Raw genomic sequence first — 18,914 nt, 5'->3', positions numbered from 1 at the left:
GAAAGCTGTGTTCCAAGAAAGACTGTGCTGCCGCCAGTAAATTCCAGGGACCAAGTAGTCCATGCATCAATGCCACAGCCATAATCCTTTCGCCAGGACAAATCAACTCGTGAGTAATGATAGGAGTCATCAGCTGATTAAAGTCGACGTCAGGAGAAACCGGTCCGCAGAGACACAAATCAATGGCCCAATCGAAATCACAGGTCAGGCAGTGAAATACAGGCTGGACACAGGTGAAGTAGGAGAACCGAAAAGATAATCCATATGCCGTGCTTAATATCGCCAACGGCATTGTGCCATAATATTCTAGCATGCGATTGCGGAACAGTGTCAGCAGCTGCAGGGTCGGAGGTTGCATAGGAGGGACATCCATATTTAAAAATGTAAAAAAGCACAAGAGCGTCCGCTGGTAATGCAAGTAAAAATGCAATCCACGAACCAGAGTGGAGAAAATGGAATGAAAGGGAGCAGGGATGACTCCAAAGATTTTCTCAAATGAAGTCACGAGACCACTGGTAACAACTTTAAAAAAGTGTGCCAGGGATTTTGTGGAGGATGCGTTAAAGATAGTCGGAAACATGTTGCTGAAATTGAAAGGCAAACCTGTGTACGGGTGTTCGCTATGTGAAGTACGAAAGTTTCACGGGCCGAACTCAAGGCCACCTCTCTCTGAGACAAAAGAGCTCTTATTCTTGTCATGCCGTTGAAACGTGTCCCAAGGTTGGTATTTGTGGCCAGATTGAAAACTCCCTATGTTCATGTGTGGGAGGAAATAGAACATTTCTGCAGCAAATAACCCGTTCACTTACTGTTACGATAAAAGGAATACTTTTAATTAACTCAGAACAATCTTCATTATTGAGCATCAAATAACTACCATTTTCCAACAACTTGAACGTGGGGATGATAGCAGGAACTGGCGTGCCTTGCAACACGCAAGCCATATTTGGTCGGTGTTTGTTGCATGAATCGTGTAACTGTATGTGCCTACACATTAGTGAATGATCTGGCGTCTCAGTGCATTCCTCTCCATTCAGATAAACTTCTTGATCATCTTTGAAACATCTGTATGTGTATGGAAGCGACCAGACCTCATGAACAAAAGCACTACCTAAAGGTTCATAAAGACCTATTGGTATATATTTCATACAATTTGAAAACTTATATAAAGCAAAAGGCAGCGTTATTAAACCGTGGATAAGGCATGTTGCCAAAAAACCCGCAATCCTCTGCTGATGATGTCACTGAGCATGTCATGAATGATGTAATATGTGACATCATCAGTAGTGGATTATGGGTAATAGTATCTCTAGTTTACTCCCCTATAGCTGTCTTTCTTTTAACATAAGTGTGTGTTTCCTTCCCTTATACTTACTGTTTTTGGTTCGCTTCCAGTTCGCGTACCAGCGAGCGAACTAGGAAGCGAACTAAGAGAAATAGAGGTTGGCACAGTTCCAAATATTGTACCAATTTTTTAATAACGGGGAGGTAGTTCTGAAAAGAACTTTTTTTTTTATTTTTCTGAACATTTTTTTAATGTTTTTGAATTTTTCGGAACAGTTTTATATTTTTTTGGGTTTTTCTTGGAGGGGGCAATGAAAACGATTCATTGTAAAGGGCTCAACAGGAGCAACAAAACAAAAAAAAGAAGTATTTATTATTTTGGGCGTTTCGGACAAACTTGCATATGATAGTCAATAGCTCTGTTGATCAGAGTGATGCTTCTTTCTCCGTAGGAAATGAATCCATCGCAAAATACGCAGGTGTGTTTTACTTCACCAAATCTCATTTGTATATTTGGCACCATCTCCCTGCCCTCTGGTCCCGTTACTTCCGGTACAACAGATCTTCTGGCCATAATAGGGAGATTATCTAGGTCGTTCCGAAACTGTGCAGCACTGTAGTGGTTAGGATGCCACCTAGTCATATGGCGATGCATTGTGTAGTTTCCGAAACTGTATTTTTTGTCGGTCCCTCTGGACAGTCTATCTTGACATATAAGGCAAGTAACGTATCTTGCATTTACTTTTTTCTGACCTTTGGGAATTTTAAAAAATTGCCAAATGAAGTTTTCTTTCCGGTGAGACGTCTTGGGCTGCTCAGGCAAAAACTGCCTCTCTTCGTGCTCGTCCTCCTGTTCCTCTTCTTCTTCTTCTTGTTGAATTACAACTTGAGCAGGTGGTCCACTCTTCCTTGGATGTGGTGGAGGTGGTGGGGAAGCACCAGCTGAAGCTACTAAAGAAGCCATTGCTCAGTGATCACAAAGGGTCTTTCTCTCACAATGATGAAAGTCAGAGTGAGGAAAGAAGGAGGGATTTTCATCATTTGGGAAAAACAAGAGTTCTCAACCAATCAAAAGTGTTCATTTTAGATTATATGACCTAGTCTTACATCATTAGGAAACCAAAAGTGAAATGAACCAATGAAAAGTGTTATTACCAAGTCACATGACTTGCTGTGTTTACGTTAAGCGCTTTGCAGGGCCTCCCGGTTTGCTTCCAGAAACCTGCGCTTTGGCACTCGCTTCGCGTACCAGTTCGCTAACGTAGCACGTCATATGACGTATCACGCGACAACGTGGAACGTCATGCGGACGGGAGGCGTCACGATGTTGTTTTCTAACGCGGCACTTGCGGTAAAGAAACGTTTACCGGCTCGCGGTCTATTTCGCGGCATCAAGGTCAGCTAACGGGAAGCTTCCCGATTCGCGAAGCGGGAACGAAGAAAAAAAAATATTTTAAAAAAAAATTATTCATAAACATATAAAATATATTTTTGGATTTAAAGAAGAATACATTTTACAGCTACAGATATTAGCTGTTAAAAAAACAATGAAATTCACAGAAAAAACCATAGGTTATAGACCATATATAGTTAGGAATTAGCATTTACAAAACCTTGAAAATTCACTGAAAAAACCATAGGTTATAGACCATATATAGTTAGGAATTAGCATTTAGAAAACCTTATTTTACTCACACAAAACCATTGAAATTCCATATATAGTTAGTTGCACTAACTATATATCGCGCACCCGCAATCCACTGCTGATGATGTCACATATTACATCATTCATGACATGGTCAGTGACATCACTGATGACAACATCCAGTGATTATGTGTTTCTGTAAAGTTTAAATATGTTTTACATATTGAAGAATGAGTGGATGTATAAGTGTCTGAATGAAGGTTTTAGTAGGTGCGTGATTGACTGTATGAGTGAGTGATTAAATGCGTCTTACTGAATGCACGGGTTAGTGACTAAACTGTCTTAATTTGTGCATCATTATGTCTGTTGTGATGTAAACTGCTGCATGTGTTGATCATTAGCTATACGAGAGGCTATATGTGTTATTAATTGGTTGCCCAAGTATTTCTATGGGAGATTGAGTTTGTGTGGGGGTGGCTGGAAGGTGTGTGACTCTGTGCATAGATGTGTGAGCAGTTTATTCACTAGGTGTATGAGTTCAAGAGTGCATGTGGAAACAGCTACATGGGCAGTTGACTGTGTGCATGAGTGTATTGATGAGTGAATGGATATCTCAATGCTACATGTCATAGTAAGTACATATGTCAAACACAGTACATGTGAGAGTTGGCATATATAAATAACTGTGCATGAGAGCCACTGAGTGAGTGGTTGTATCGATCATTGTGAACTTGTATCAGGGATTGTATAAGAGAGTAAATATGTGTTAGTATATGTTTCAATAAGTAAGGTGTGTATAACTGTATAGTTGAAGAAATGGAGGTGAGATTGTTTCTTTGCATGACTGACTGGGTGTGTGAGTAACTCCATGGATGAGTGGCAGTGTGTGAGTGTCTGTATACACTGAGTGTATCTAAGGTTATATTAGAGTCTGAAGAAGTTTATCGTATTAGCACAAGAATGATGCCAAATGAGACGTCATCAGTGATGTCATCAGTGATGTCATTTGAGATGTCATCAGTGATGTCATCAGTGATGTCACTGACCATGTCATGAATGATGTAATATGTGACATCATCAGCAGTGGATTGCGGGTGCGCGATATATAGTTAGTGCAACTAACTATATATGGAATTTCAATGGTTTTGTGTGAGTAAAATAAGGTTTTCTAAATGCTAATTCCTAACTATATATGGTCTATAACCTATGGTTTTTTCAGTGAATATATATATATATAATGACATATGTGCATTGCATTTCTTTCAATAAACCATACATATATCCCAGACTATCATTTCTATTAGAAAAGTAGTGAATTTCAGGTTGAGATAAAAAAAAAAAAACCTTTAATGAAGTAAAAAAAACTGCAAGGGAAAAGGATAGGTATTGTTAGCCAATAGGCTGCATTGAAAGCATACAATAGAAAAAAAGAAACTGCCACGTGCCTTTACGGTAACCATGACCTTCTGTATCCCATCATGCCTCAAGGGTGACAGGTAGGTCAGTTACATTTTTAGAGTGATCTGAAGAGCAGCACATATAGGAACGAACTGCTGCATGAGGATTTGTCTGGAGAGGAGGGGGGTTGCTTTTGACTTTGATAAGGATACCCCAGGAACAGAACTAGGATTACAGGCAAGTAACTTATTCTTCTCTTCCAGGAGATCCTCATCAATAGCCATAAGCACTGAATCAAGTAGAAAGAAAATACCGTACCTCTGAGGACAAATGAAGAGGAAACCTAAGCAGGTGTTCTCAGCCTAGAAACAAATTCCTCAAAGTGGCGTGGCTTACTTGGGTGTCTGCACTAGTGGCTGAATCGAGACAGTAATGCATTGTAAATGTATGTACCGATCTCCAAGTGGATGACTTGCAGATCTCAGGGATGGGAACATTATAAAGAAGGGCCATAGTGGACGCTTTTCCCCTTGTGGAGTGGGCTTTGGCCAGGTACGAAGGTGTTTGTTGGCCAACTGGTAAGAAACCTTGATACAGAAAACAATCCCTCTCGAGATGGATTGCTTGTAGGAAGCAGAACCTCCTCTGAGACCATAATTAACAAATAAATGGTCGGATTACCTAACAGATTTAGTTTTGTCCAAGTAAAATCTTAAGATCCTTTTGAGATCTAGCGAGTGCAAATACCTCATCTGATATGGAAGGGTTAGGAAAGAACATGGGTAGAGAAATGGTCTGATTGATGTGAAAATCAGACACCACTTTTGGTTGAAAACTGGGATGAGTCCTCATCACTACTCTGGTGCTATGGAAAACTGTCTCCTTAACACAGAGGCACTGTATTTCACTCAACCTGAGAGCTGAAGTTATCGCTACTAAGAAAGCAGCTTTACATGTAAGATGTTGTAAGGTCGTCCTGTGTATAGGTTCAAATGGGGGACCCATGGGCTTAGAGAACAAGATTGAGTTTCCAAGGAGGGCCTGGAGAATGAACAGGTGGTAACATCTTTTTCAAACCCTGCTAGAAGTCCTCCACTACCGGAAGCTGAAAAAAATTGTTTGGGAAAGAGACTTTCTATAGGCCATAATGGCTGCAATGGGAACTGTAATAGAAGGACACAGTAAACCTCAATTGTCTAAGTGTTGAAGACACAGCATTATCACTTTTTACCCTTGAATAGGATGAAAAGTATTCTGAATACACCATATGTAGAGTATTTTCCTCTGAAAGGCGGAGCGTAGGTGGCTGGTCTCTCTGATTCTATTAGTATGTCCATGTACTACTGTGAGAGTCCTAAACGCCCATATTGGAGGAATTCAGGAGCTATGCTGTCAAGCTCAGCGAGCGAAGATTGGGGTGGAAGATCTTCCTGTCTCGTTTGGAGAGGAGATCCGGCCTGCATGGAAGCCTCCTTTGTGGTTGTTTGGACAGGTGAAGTAGATCTGGATCCCACCAGTGGTGTGGCCAGTCTCGAGCAATCAGGATCATACTGGTCCTGGAACGGTATAGCTTGGTGATGACCTTCAGGATGAGTGGAATGGGTAGGAAAGCATACAGAAATGTGCCGGACCAATCTATCAAAAGGGCATCCCCCTTTGTCACTGGCCTGTACTACCTTGATGCAAAGTCTTGGCATTTTCTGTTGCTTTCATACGCAAAGAGGTCTATTTGCAGATAATCCATTCCCGGAAAGGACTCTTACATCGTCATTGTGAGGAACCCAGCCTTGTTGCTCTGTGAATTGATGGCTTAGGGAGTCTGTTTGCATGTTCTGGACTCCTGCTAGGTAAATCACTGAAATTGTGAGGTCCCTGGCTAGGAGCCAATGACACATTGCTTCAGCTTTCAGGGATAGAGGACGTGAGCACATTCCTTCCTGTTTTTTCAAATAGTACTTTGTGGTTGGGATGTCTGTTTGGACCAGGAGAGAGCTGCACTGAATAGATGGGTAAAATGCCTTGAAGGCCAGATGTACTGCCCGTACCTCCAACATGTTGATGTGATACGCCTGTTCCTTGGTCGATCACAGTACCTGTGTTTGATGGGTATCCAGGTGTGTGCCCCATCCCTGGAGAGACGCGTCCGCTATCAGCATCTGTGTTGGAAGATTCTGATCAAATGGGAGGCCCATCAACAGATTTTTCAGATGAGACCACCACACTCTTGATACCTAAGAGCGTAATCCTATCTTTCCGGCTAGCTGTGATTTGATATATTGGTCTTCGAGATTCTGCTGTGAAGGTCTAATCTGCAAACTGGTGTTGGGAACCAGAAAAATACAAGATGCCATCGACCCTAGGAGAGAAGCAACTTGCCTGGCTGAAGGTTGTAAGGTGAGAAGAGGACTGTTGCACTTCAGAACTATTGATCACAGTCTCTCCTGCGAAGGATAAACGTTTTCAACTTTGGTGTCCAGTGTCACCCCAAGGTAGTGTATTCTTTGGGTCGGAATGTGCACAGACTTAGCGATGTTGATGTGAAGACCTAGCAAATGAAGAGTTTTAACGCATGTCTGGTAATGGACTCACCTGTTGAGGAAGCATCGCCATCGTCCACCAGAACACCATCCGCATCACGAGCGCAGCCGCCGACACCTTCACCGCCGCCGAACACCTCCACTTCCAGATTCACACCGACCCAAAGACGACCCTCAGAGGCACCCTCATCTACAGACCCCCGGGACCACGCACACAATTCAGCGAAGACATCACGGACTTCATCAGCCCTCACGCCCTCCCCTCCGCCGACTACATCCTCCTAGGGGACCTCAACTTCCACCTGGAGAACATCAAGGACCGCAACACCGCCGACCTGCTGGACAACCTCGCCAACCTCGGACTCAAGCAACTGGTCAACACCCCCACCCACTACGCCGGCCACACGCTTGACCCCATCTTCTCAGCCAGCAAGCACATCGCCTTCAGCCACTCCACCGGACTTCACTGGACCGACCACAGCTGCGTCCACTTCAGCTTCAGAAAAACCACTACCCACCACCACCCGCAACAGGTTCCTCACAGAAGTTGGAGCAAGATCACCGCCGACCAGCTCACCACCTCCCTCAGCCGGAACCCACCTGCCAGCACACCGGACCCCAACGAAGCAGCCCGCAACTTCACACAGTGGCTGACCGCCTGCGCCGACGACCTCGCACCACTGAAGAACCCTCCCAGCAGACCCAGAAGCAAGAAGGCCCCCTGGTTCACCGACGAACTCAAGGACTCCAAGAACACCTGCCGCACCCTCGAGAAAGCCTGGCTCCTCGACCGGACCACTGACAACATGACCGCCCTCAAACACGCAACCCGCAAGCACCACCAGCTCATCCGCACCACCAAGAAGAAATCACTGAAGGATCGACTGGACAACAACGCCCACGACAGCAAGGAACTCTTCAGCATCGTCAACGAGTTCTCCAACCCCAGCACCGGCAACAACAACATCACTCCGTCACAAGATCTCTGCGACTCCCTCGCCTCTTTTTTCCACCGCAAGATTGCCGACATCCACAACAGCTTCGGCGCACCTCCCTCGCACCCAACCGCTGAACCAACGCACCCCACCGCCAACCTCTGCAACTGGACCACAGTGACCACCAAAGACACAGCCCGCACGATGAACACCATCCACTCCGGATCTCCGACTGACCCCTGCCCCCACCACATCTTCAACAAGGCCGACTCCACCATCGCACCCCAACTCCGAGACGTCATCAACACCTCCTTTGACACCGCCACCTTCCCGGAGAACTGGAAGCATGCCGAACTCCGCGCCCTGCTGAAGAAACCCACAGCAGACCCCACCGACCTCAAAAACTTCCGCCCCATCTCGCTCCTCCCTTTTCCTGCCAAAGTCATTGAGAAGATCGCCAACAGACAGCTTGCCGCCTTCCTCGAGACGAATGGATCCCTCGACCCCTCGCAGTCTGGCTTCAGAGCCAACCACAGCACCGAGACCGCCCTCATCGCAGCCACCGACGACATCCGAGCCCTTCTCGACAACGGGGAAACAGCGGCACTCATCCTCCTGGACCTCTCCGCCGCGTTTGACACGGTCTGCCACCGCACCCTAGTCCAACACCTCAGCAACACCGGCATCCAAGAGAAAGCATTGAAGTGGATCATCTCGTTCCTCGCTGGAAGAACACAAAGAGTCCGCCTCCCCCCGTTTCGTTCCGAGGCCACCGAAGTCATCTGCGGCGTCCCGCAAGGATCATCACTCAGCCCCACCCTCTTCAATGTCTACATGAGACCTCTCGCAGCCATCGCACGCTAACACAACCTCAACATCATCTCCTACGCCGACGACACCCAGCTGATCCTCTCCCTCACCAGAGACCCCGACACCGCCAGGGCCAGCCTCCACGAAGGGATGAAAAACGTCGCCGAGTGGATGAAGAACAGCCGCTTGAAACTGAACTCAGACAAGACGGAAGTCCTTAGCCTTGGACCATCACCCTCTGCCTGGGACGACTCCTGGTGGCCCCCAGCCCTGGGCACCACCCCCAAACTGACAGACCACGCACGCAACCTGGGCTTCATCCTGGACTCCTCCCTCTCAATGACCAGACAAGTCAACGCCGTCTCCTCCTCATGCTTTCACACCCTCCGCATGCTCCGCAAGATCTTCCGATGGATCCCGATCGAAACCAGGAAGACGGTCACCCAAGCCCTCGTCACCAGCCGGATGGACTACGGAAACACCCTCTACGCCGGAACCACAGCCAAGCTACAGAAAAGACTACAACGCATCCAGAACGCCTCCGCCCGACTCATCCTGAACATCCCTCGACGCAGCCACATCTCCGGCCACCTGAGGAACTTGCACTGGCTCCCCGTCAACAAGAGGATCACGTTCAGGCTCCTCACCCACGCACACAAGTCTCTCCACGACCTGGGCCCCAAGTACCTCAACGACCGCCTGACCTTCCACACGCCCACCCGCCCAGCTACGGTCCGCCAGCCTCGCCCTCGCCGCCGTACCACACATCCGAAGAGCCACCGCCGGAGGCAGATCCTTCTCCTACCTGGCAGCCAAGACATGGAACTCCCTCCCCATCCACCTTCGGATGACCCAGGACCACCTCGCCTTCAGGAGACAACTCAAGACCTGGCTGTTCGAGCAGTAGCGGCCCCCTTCCCCCAAGCGCCTTGAGACCCTTCCGGGTGAGTAGCGCGCTATACAAGTGTTATGATTGATTGAGGCAAGAAGCTCTTTAGTAGCCAATGCTCTAAGTATGGATAGACGAAAATCCGTTTGTTTCGTAAGCCTTCCGCTACCCTGGCCATGCACTTGATAAATTCTCCAGGAGCAGACGGGTAAAATCTTATACTAATAATGCTTGGTCCCCTCCATGAAGCGCAGCACATTTAGATGTTTTGTGTTTATTGGCACATGAAAGTATGCATCCTGCAGTTCGATGGAACACATCCAATCCCCTTGAAGGAGGTGGGTATATATCGGATAGAGCGCCAACATCCACAATTTTTCCTTTTTCCTTGCGAATGGAGTTGTTGAGTAGAAGTAGGTCCAAGCTCTTAATTCTGCTGTTGGACTTTCTTCTTCATAAGGAAATATCGGGAGTACACCTCTTTTCCATGTTGTGAGAGAGGTACTTCTTCTATAGCAGCCTTTTGAAGGAGATTGGACACCTCTTGCTGCAGTAGATGTAACTGGTGACAAATGACTTTCACCAGTGGAGCAGTTGGGGGAGGGTAATGAAAACGTTGAGAATACCTATTTTGCAGTGTATCTAAGACCTACTGATCTCTTATAATGTTGCGCCACTCTTGAAGATGACTGGAAATACTTCCCTCCACTGGAGTGGTGATTGGCAACAGAGGAAGCGGCTTCTCATTGTTTCGCTTGGGTTTTAGAAGAGGCCGGAATTTGGCATGCTGCCCCTTGGCCACATGTTCAATGACAATGCCGATAGTGCACTCTGGATTGATGCAGTTGCTGAGACTATTGAGGAGTTTAAAACCTCTGTAGTGACGACAAAATTCTGTCTTCCTTTCCAGACCTACTGCTTTGTGTGTAGGGATTCGGATTTAATGTTTGCCATTTCATCACCTGTATGGGTACCAAACAAGAAGTTACATGTAAAAGGCCGGTCCATGATCCGCTATTGTGCCTCTGGTTTAAGCGATGTGAGGCATAGCCAAGATGAGCATCTAGTGCATACTCCATGAGCTTACACATGCACTGCTAGGTCCGCACCACCCACAGCAGCACTAATCAATTGATTCAACACCAGACACCCTTTCTGCAGAACCTCCTCAAAATCCTGACGATCTTCATTTGGAAGCTTGTCCTTGAATCTGGATAATGAATCCCATAATGACCTATCATAATGCCCCAGCAAAGCTGCTGCACTGGACACTTAAGAAGGAAGCCGATGTGCCACGTACCATCTTTCCCCAGGAGTCTACAAATTTACTTTCCTTGCCCGATGGGAAGGAGGGTGGGGGAGGTCTGCCCTCAAAAACAACAGATCTTGATCAGGAGATTTGTATTTTTTGAGGATCCTCGCTGGAGCTGAAAGAAGAAAGGCGGGAGTAAGGAAGATGTCCATCACTGGTTGAAGGAGCCCAGGCTCTAAAGGCAGTAAGGGCCTCAAAGCACACCTATGGTGTAAAGTCTCAAAAATAAGAGTTGACTTTATGGGAGTTGCAGGCATGTCCATGGTTAGCTTATTAGACCCTCTTGTCAATACCTCATGAAAGGTATTAAGGTCATCCACTGGGGATAACCGCAAAAGTGGGGTATCGGTGAGTGATGGAGAGTAGTTCCTTTTGGAGGAGTGCGTGTAGGTGGATCACACAGGAGATCAATGCGGTCTGCGCAATTGTGAGAAGTTGGCCTGATGTGCAGTGCTCACTATTCTAGTGATCACTATATATCAGTCCAAACAACCCTTATTGATGATTGGTTGTAAGTCAACCTTATAGACCAGCTATCCTAGTAGCATGGATACGAGCAGTCTAAGGCTAAGACTCTAGAGGGCGTGTTAAGCCAGCTGTTTTACCATCACATTACCCCTTGAACACCCAGTGAAAGGACACCACACAAGTTGTTATGAAAATAAACAGTGTATTTATTTATAACAAGACTACCCTGGCTCTTTATGAGACAGGGAGCTAAGCACACAACAAAACTCTTACGAAAATACTTTTAAGTTAGCACGTTACACAAATGCCCGAGGGGCACGAAAAACCATATACGCTAAAAGTGGAATGCGAATTACTAGCAGGTAAGTAACAGTTCTAATAGGCTTTGGAATCGCTAGGACTGGACTAGGGAATCGTTAGATTACTACTAGGAGGCCCAGGGGACTCGGGTGCAGAGTGTGCACTCTCACGCGGGATGCGGGACAAAGTCTATGGAAGCTAGAATTCACAAAGTTAGTGTTCACGGGCGAACCCGACCTGGTAGGGAGAAAACGACAGTGGATCCTGACCCTTGGATAGTGAGGCTATGCTGGGGCACCGGAGTGCCGAAGTTACCTAGCCCAGGGGCTGCAGCTGCATAGGTCTGAAAAGACGTCGGGGATCTCGTTGCCGGACCAGGAGCCTGGAAGGAAGAAGTTGCTGGCAGGCGACCAGTGAAGAAAAGTTCGATGGATCCAAGCCTGGATCAAGGAAGAAGGAACCTGAAAGCAGAGGGGACCAAGTTCTTGAATCACTAGCCAGTGATTAAGTGGGCACCAGGATGGCACCGGGCGAAGTCACCGCAGTCAGGTGAGTGGGCGCTGCTGGGCTCTGCAGTCTCTCGGACCAGGAGGCGTTGTCGGCGACCAGGATGGAGGTGCGAGCTGTCCCACGATGGATGAAGTCGTTGGCGTCGAAGTTACCCAGGATTGGGCAACAAGCCTTGGCTAATTCAAGCCCACGCGGTGGACTCAAAATGGCGTCTTGAGTGGACCAGGAGGGTCCGGGGTGCTCCTCTTCTGGAAGGGAGCAAGGGCCAGTCTGGAGCAACCAGACCAGCAGCAGAAATGTCGTCGGGCGTCGTCAGGAAGGCCACAAGCCAACGGGCTAGTAGCCAAACAACGCGGTGAGCAGCGGAAAGCAGAAGGGCCCCACGCAGATCGTGGAGATGCTGGGGGGCTGCACTTCGGTGCTGGAGCTGCTCAGGGTGGGGGCTTCTCGGACCCCAAAGCACTCACCAGGAATTCACTCGGCGGGCTTGCTGGAAAGAAGTCGTGCAGTCTTGCAGATGGCCGGTCCCTTGAGGTCTCGTCGCACCCACGGTTCTCAGCTGGGCTGTAGAGGTGGGTAGAGGTCAGAGGCGCCAGGGAAGCCGGTTCTCGTCGAGCTGGGCAGTCGGATTCCGGAGGAAGGACTTGCAGCAGACCGCAGTGTTCTTAGATGGTGCCTGCGGATGCAGGGTGACTACTCCTTAGTCACAAGGGAGAAATCTTAGGAAGAAGTCTTGAGTTCCTTTCGCAGAAAGTAGTTTCAGGATTCAAAGATGATCTGATTTGGAAGGGGGCCAGTCTCTACCTTTATCCTGTAAAAGGGGGCTGGCACGCGACTAGGTCCTGCCCTAGGGGTGGGACCAGGAGGGGGGTGGTTACACCCACTTCCTTGGCGGGCTTTTCCCCAGCACAGGGTCTGGAGTGACCCTGGAACTGGTTCCAGCCAGCCTATGCACAGTGAGCACCGGGGTGCCACGTGCAGTCACCTTCCTCTAAAGCCCTGCCTACCTACAATACACAAAACCCTGTCTGGGACGGTGCTGGCACCGCCCCTGGCAGGAAACCCTTTGTCCTTATCTCCTGCTCTGGGAGGACTCCCAGCAGCAGGAGGGCAGACTTGTGTCTCGGTGGCAGCATCCATTTTGTGGATGCTAAGGCTCTGTCTGACTTTTAACCGGGTTATAGGTTACAGGCATGTCGTGTCCCTCTAGAAGGGTGGAATGCTAACCCCGTCGCCAGAATTGGCGAGGGGTTAGTATTCCAATTCGTATGACACCTTACTCGACATGTTTTGATAAAGCGATACCAGAGTTGGCACATAACCGCGAGGATTATAATGCACTTAAGAGTATATGGTATGCGATATCATGGAAACGGCTAAGGGATGGATCCCGAAAGCCGCAGACAGGCTCAGCTCATGCTAGAGCACCATCTCACACGATTCCAAGCACTCTGCCTTCAGGATTGTTAAGGCCTGCTATAGGAGTGACTGATAGGAGATCTGTGTGTCCATTTTTAGGGTTAGATATAGGTATACTATATCTAAAGCAAAGGGTGAGTACACCACCTTGCCCCAGCTGTCGTGCAGCCAGTTGTGTCAGTTTTAGTTAGTCAATCCAGAGGTGGCATAATACATGCTTCAGCCCCTGGGAGACTTCTGGGTGCACCTCAGCCCTGGGTACAGGGACTTGGAGAGGGCCCAGTGCCAATTCAGTACCTGAGTACAATTTGGATAGAGAGAACAGCTAGGCTGTGGGTCTGATTAGCAGGCCCACAGCCAGGGAAAGTCGTAAACCAGTGCAGCAAAAAGCAAAAATCTGGGTGATCATAGGATTGCAGACCCTACTCTCCTACAGCAATGGAGATGAATGATGCCTGCTTGAAGAAGTGGCAGATCTTGGCCTGATAGTAAGACGACTACTACTCGAGATGTGTCTTGTGTCGAGGAGGAGAGTCCGTAGGCTATCTATGAAAAGGAGATAAGGAAGCAGCCTAGCCAATCGAGCTAGCAGTAAACGATGGTCTGGACTTGAAGAGGTGTGAGGTGACAGCAATACCCGCCAGACACTTTAGCTCCTCCTAACTGGCCCTGGCCACCGTCCCAGTTCCACAAGACCAGAGTCAGAGGAAGATCATTCTCTTGACTCACCGCCAAGACCTGGAATACCCTGCCTCTCCACCTTATTCAATCCCTGTCGCCAACCCAATTAAGGAAGGTTTCAAGATCTGGCTCTTTGACTGAACTCAAGCGCCAAAATGGATCAGCAGCCCCCTCCCCCCTCAGCGCTTTGAGACCCTCATGGGTGGGTAGCAGCGCTCTATAACCCCCAGATTGATTGATGGAGAACACACAGGTATTTTCTTACTTCTTGAAATAGACCTGGTTCTCCTTTTCTCACACCTGGTAAGTGATCTTCCTCTGGATTCAGTGGAAGTCTTACCACAAGACTTTACAGATGGAGTCTCTCTCTGTGTTTCAGAGTTCACCTGGATAGATTGTTACAATGGTGGCCAGACTCTGACAAATGTGTCTCGGGGAGACAGAGTATGCTGACAAAATGAGGGTCTGTTATGGCCTTATTTTTGCCACAGGCAGGGCATCTAGCAAAAAAAGGAAGGCATTTTATGACAAGAAAAAAAGAAAAGTCCTGTCGGGAAGCAATTGTTCTTCACTACAGGAGGTAAAAGACAGAGTGAAGTAGAAAGAAAAATAATTCAGAAGGAAATTGACATTTTTTTAACAAAAAAAAAAAAAAAACTAGGAGCCCTATACTCCAAGATCCTTACTGAAGGAGCAGGAAAAAAACTGAACTGTCACCCTGGAGGTATGATGGGATACAGAGGGTCATGATTGCCTTAAAGGCACAGTGCCAGTTTTCTTTTATTGTATGCTTTCAATGCACATACAATATCCACAAATGGACTTAGATAGTGTACCCTGCTATAAGGCCTGCTAGAGGGGTGACAAATATACCTTCGGCAGCGTTAGTTGGCAAGGCAGACAGGCGGTGCGCCATGTCAACTTTGTTTTGTCTGCACCAGGCCAGGCATGCTGCAGTGGCAGCCTGCTTGTCCTAGGCAAGGGGACACCAGGGCACCCAACCAGATATATAGATGCCCTATATTCAAAACCACATCAATTTCCAGGCAAAAAGTGAGGGTTAACCATGTCAAAAGAGGCACTTTGTCACATAAGTTTTTAGGGTTGACGTTCGCAAGGAAGGGCAGTTTTATAGTAGAATACAACATTGTTTGCCAAAAGCTAGCCTTGGCTGCTGTAGCAATCAGATTACAATAAAACACTTTAATCCAGTATATATCAATAGCAAAGTAAAAAACACAGGTGAGCCTCATGTTGTGCAAGGTGCTTCCGAATTGAAGTAGCTCATACACACTGCCTCACCCTCCCCACTTTGTGTATGCTACTACTTAGGAACAACAAAGATGTTGAGAACATAGTAACTCTGGAGCTATACTCTACCACTCCTACTGTCTGACCCTCTCCACCCCAGGTTTACTGGTGCAGATTGCAAATAGCTATTTTACCATATCCAGAGTTGGGGACCTTGCGACCACGGCCCCGCCCTCCGTAGGTGCGGGTGGTGTGCAGTGAAGACGTACTGTCATCAGTCATGTAGCCACGCTCTTTGTCTGTGCGGCTGGAGAGCGGTCGGAAGCCAACACCAATCTGTCGCAGCTGCTCGTCAATCTGTAAGCGCTCTAAACGTAACTGCTCCACTTCCTGTCAGTTAAAGAAAAAAAATCAATATAAAGGGCGTGGGGTCCAAAATGACATGTAAACTCAAAGATAAATCAAGTGCAAAAGGACCTAAACATGACACTTTGATCAGACAAAGGAAGAGAAACAGCAGGAAGGGAATATAAGAACCTGAAATTTTCAGATTGACTAGCACCTGCTCATGAACTAAAAATGTAATACCTACAATATGTCCTGAAGGAAGGGAATGGACAAAAACAAATTTTCAACCATGAATACTGAATTCAGGGATCAAGAGAGTGGAAGACGTTCTGCATGGGGTGACTGTTAACGAAGAGTTGTAGGAAGCTGGCTCTGTATATACTATACCAAACTGAGTTCAGTGGAATCTCAAAGGTAGGCAGAGGTAAAAGTAGATAGCACCTTCCTCTCTATTTGTGGTAGTGTGGTCGAGCAGTAAGACTATCAGAGGGTAGTGTTAAGAATTTGTTGTACACAATCAGAAAAAGATATCACACACTCAAAGACTGAACTTCACACCAATTAGTTTTGTATAAAAATATTATTTTAGTTATTTTATTTCCTAGAACCAAGCAAGCCTGGCACAGGTAGGTGATAAGTACGTTGCAGTAATAGCACAGTTTGGAATTGTAGTTGTAATACACTTTGAATTGCAATTGTATACATACTTTGGATTTGATTACAGTAGAGCTACTGGTAATGCAATGCTTTAAAATACTGTACATATACTTTGTATTGGCTTTTTAGTAGAATGTCAAGTAGATTACTTCACAGATTACTTTTCTTACACAGTGCAGTATACCTGGATACATTTACTGTAAACAGGTAAGTAAAAGCTTTTTTGTTATTTATTTACAGTTTTAAAGGGTTTCATAGATTTTCCAACTCCACACTTCGAAACTTTTCACAGAAAATCAGTCAATGTTATCCTATGGAGGAAAGGAAAATGCTACTTACCCAGTATGCATCTGTTCTTGGCATGTAGAGCTGTAGATTCACATGCTTTGCATAAGTCTGCCATCTAGTGCTGGGTATGGATGTCTGCACTTTGTTTTTGTTCGAAGAAGTATTTTTTAAGTCATGAGATAGGTTACTCCTCCTTTCGGTGATAGTGCGCATGGGCGTCGACTCCACTGTTAGATTGTTTTCCCGCAGAGGGTGAGAATGGAGTTAGTAAGACTAGAATAGAGATGTCCATGTGTATATATCTAAGATAGTACTGGAACAGGTACAGGTACCTGGGGAGGTGGGAGGGCGCATGTGAATCTACAGCTCTACATGCCGGGAACAGATGCATACTGGGTAAGTAGCATATTCCGTTGGAGGCATGTGAGCTGTAGTTCACATGCTTTGCATAGACTATACAGCAGTAATCTCCCAAAGCAGTAGCTAACCTGAGGCCGTTGCAGTTGTTTGAAAAAGTGTACGTAGAACTGCCTGGCCTACATCAGCTTGTTGTCTAGCTAACACATCTACACAATAGTGTTTTGTAAATGTGTGTGATGTAGACCATGTTGCAGCTTTACATATGTCAGCTATGGGTATGTTTCCTAAGAAAGCCATAGAAGCTCCTCGTTTGCAGGTGGAATGTACCCTAAGGGGAATTGGCAAAATTCTCTTTGCCTTTGCATAGCAAGTTTGAATGCATTTAACTATCCATCGTGCAATACCGGATTTAGAAATGGGATTGCCTTTGTGTGGTGGACCAAAAGCGTCAACGAGTGGTTTAGTTTTACAAAAAAGTTTTGTCCTTTCTATGTAATAGAGTAATGCTCTTAACATCCAAGGTGTGTAGAGCAAGTTCTGCCACAGAATCTGGTTGAGGAAAGAACACAGGCAACTCAACAGATTGGTTGATGTAGAAGGCAGAAACAACATTAGGTAGAAATTTAGGGTTAGTGCAAAGAACCACTTTGTTTTGGTTCACTCGTAAAAATTGTTCTTCTATGGTTAATGCCTGAACCTCACCCACTCTACTCAGTGATGTAATAGCAATGAGGAAAGCAACTTTCCAAGGGAGAAATTGCAGTTCACATTTATGCAACGGCTCGAAGGGTGGACCCATTAGTCTGGTAAGGACAATATTAAGATTCCACACTGGGGCAGGTGGAAGTGTGGGAGGAATAACTCTTAAGTCCTTCCATGAAAGCTTTAATAACATGCACTCTGAAAATGGACAGATGTCTATTTTGAAGATAAGCGGCAATTATAGCGATGTAAGTGTATAGATGTGAACGCTAATTGTGAGTGTTGAAAATGTAGTCAATAGCAAAAGATATTTTGAACAGAAGCATCAAGCGGGTAGATACGTTTATTACAATAAATAACAAACCGCTTCCATTTTGCTGCATAGCAAGCTCTTGTAGGAGGTCTTATGGCCTCCTTATTGATATTATTTCAGTCTGTTGGAAGATTCAGTAACCATACTCTCTGACCTCAGGTGCCAGATCACAAGGTTGAGAGGTTTGGGATATGGATGTCTTATCTCTTCATGGTTCTGCATGAGCAGACTGGATGTGAGATGTAGTTTTTGATGAGGAACTACTGAGAGTTCCAAAAGAGTAGTGAACCAGGGCGGACGGGCCCAAGTAGGAGCTACCAGGATTAGTGTGAGGGATGTTTGCCTGAGCTTACAAACCACTAGTGGAATGCGTGAGAGAGGCAGAAAAGTGTAGGCAAATATCCCTGACCAGTTCATCCATAGAGCACTGCCTTAGGAAAGTGAGTATGGATACCTGGAGGCGAAGTTTGGGCATTTTGCGTTTTGGTGTGTGGCGAACAGATCTATGTCTGGGAAGCCCCACATCTGAAAGAACGGGAGGAGAACTTGAGGGTTAAGTTCCCACTCATGGATCTGTTGCCTCGGTCTGCTGAGCAGATCTGCAATCTGATTGTTTACTCCTGGGAGATGTTCCACTAGGAGATACATTTTTTGATGAATGGCTCACATTCAAATGGCTTGTGCAAGGTGTGACAGTTGGAGAGTGTCCCCCTACCTGTTTCTGTATGTAATAAATGGCTGTCATGTTGTCTGTGCGTATTAGAACAGCTTTGCCTACAAGGTGAGTTTGAAAGGCTTTGAGCGCTA

At 46.5% G+C, this 18,914-nt stretch overlaps 1 protein-coding gene across 2 annotated transcripts in view; it reads right to left on the bottom strand.

Annotated features, from left to right (window-relative positions):
* FXR2 (FMR1 autosomal homolog 2) overlaps positions 1 to 18,914 on the bottom strand; it is a 352,487-nt gene that overhangs the window by 47,900 nt on the left and 285,673 nt on the right. For both annotated transcript variants that reach the window (XM_078670012.1, XM_078670013.1), the window contains exon 12: positions 15,634 to 15,829. In XM_078670012.1, the coding sequence (XP_078526138.1) occupies positions 15,634 to 15,829 (196 nt within the window). The remainder of the gene's footprint in view (positions 1 to 15,633; positions 15,830 to 18,914) is intronic.

The sequence above is a fragment of the Lissotriton helveticus genome, chromosome 12 (assembly GCF_964261635.1).
Source record: "Lissotriton helveticus chromosome 12, aLisHel1.1, whole genome shotgun sequence".
In the NCBI taxonomy this organism is placed as follows: domain Eukaryota; kingdom Metazoa; phylum Chordata; class Amphibia; order Caudata; family Salamandridae; genus Lissotriton; species Lissotriton helveticus.
The sequence above is the reverse complement of the archived record's forward strand: the minus strand, read 5'-3'. Positions and strand labels throughout refer to the sequence as shown.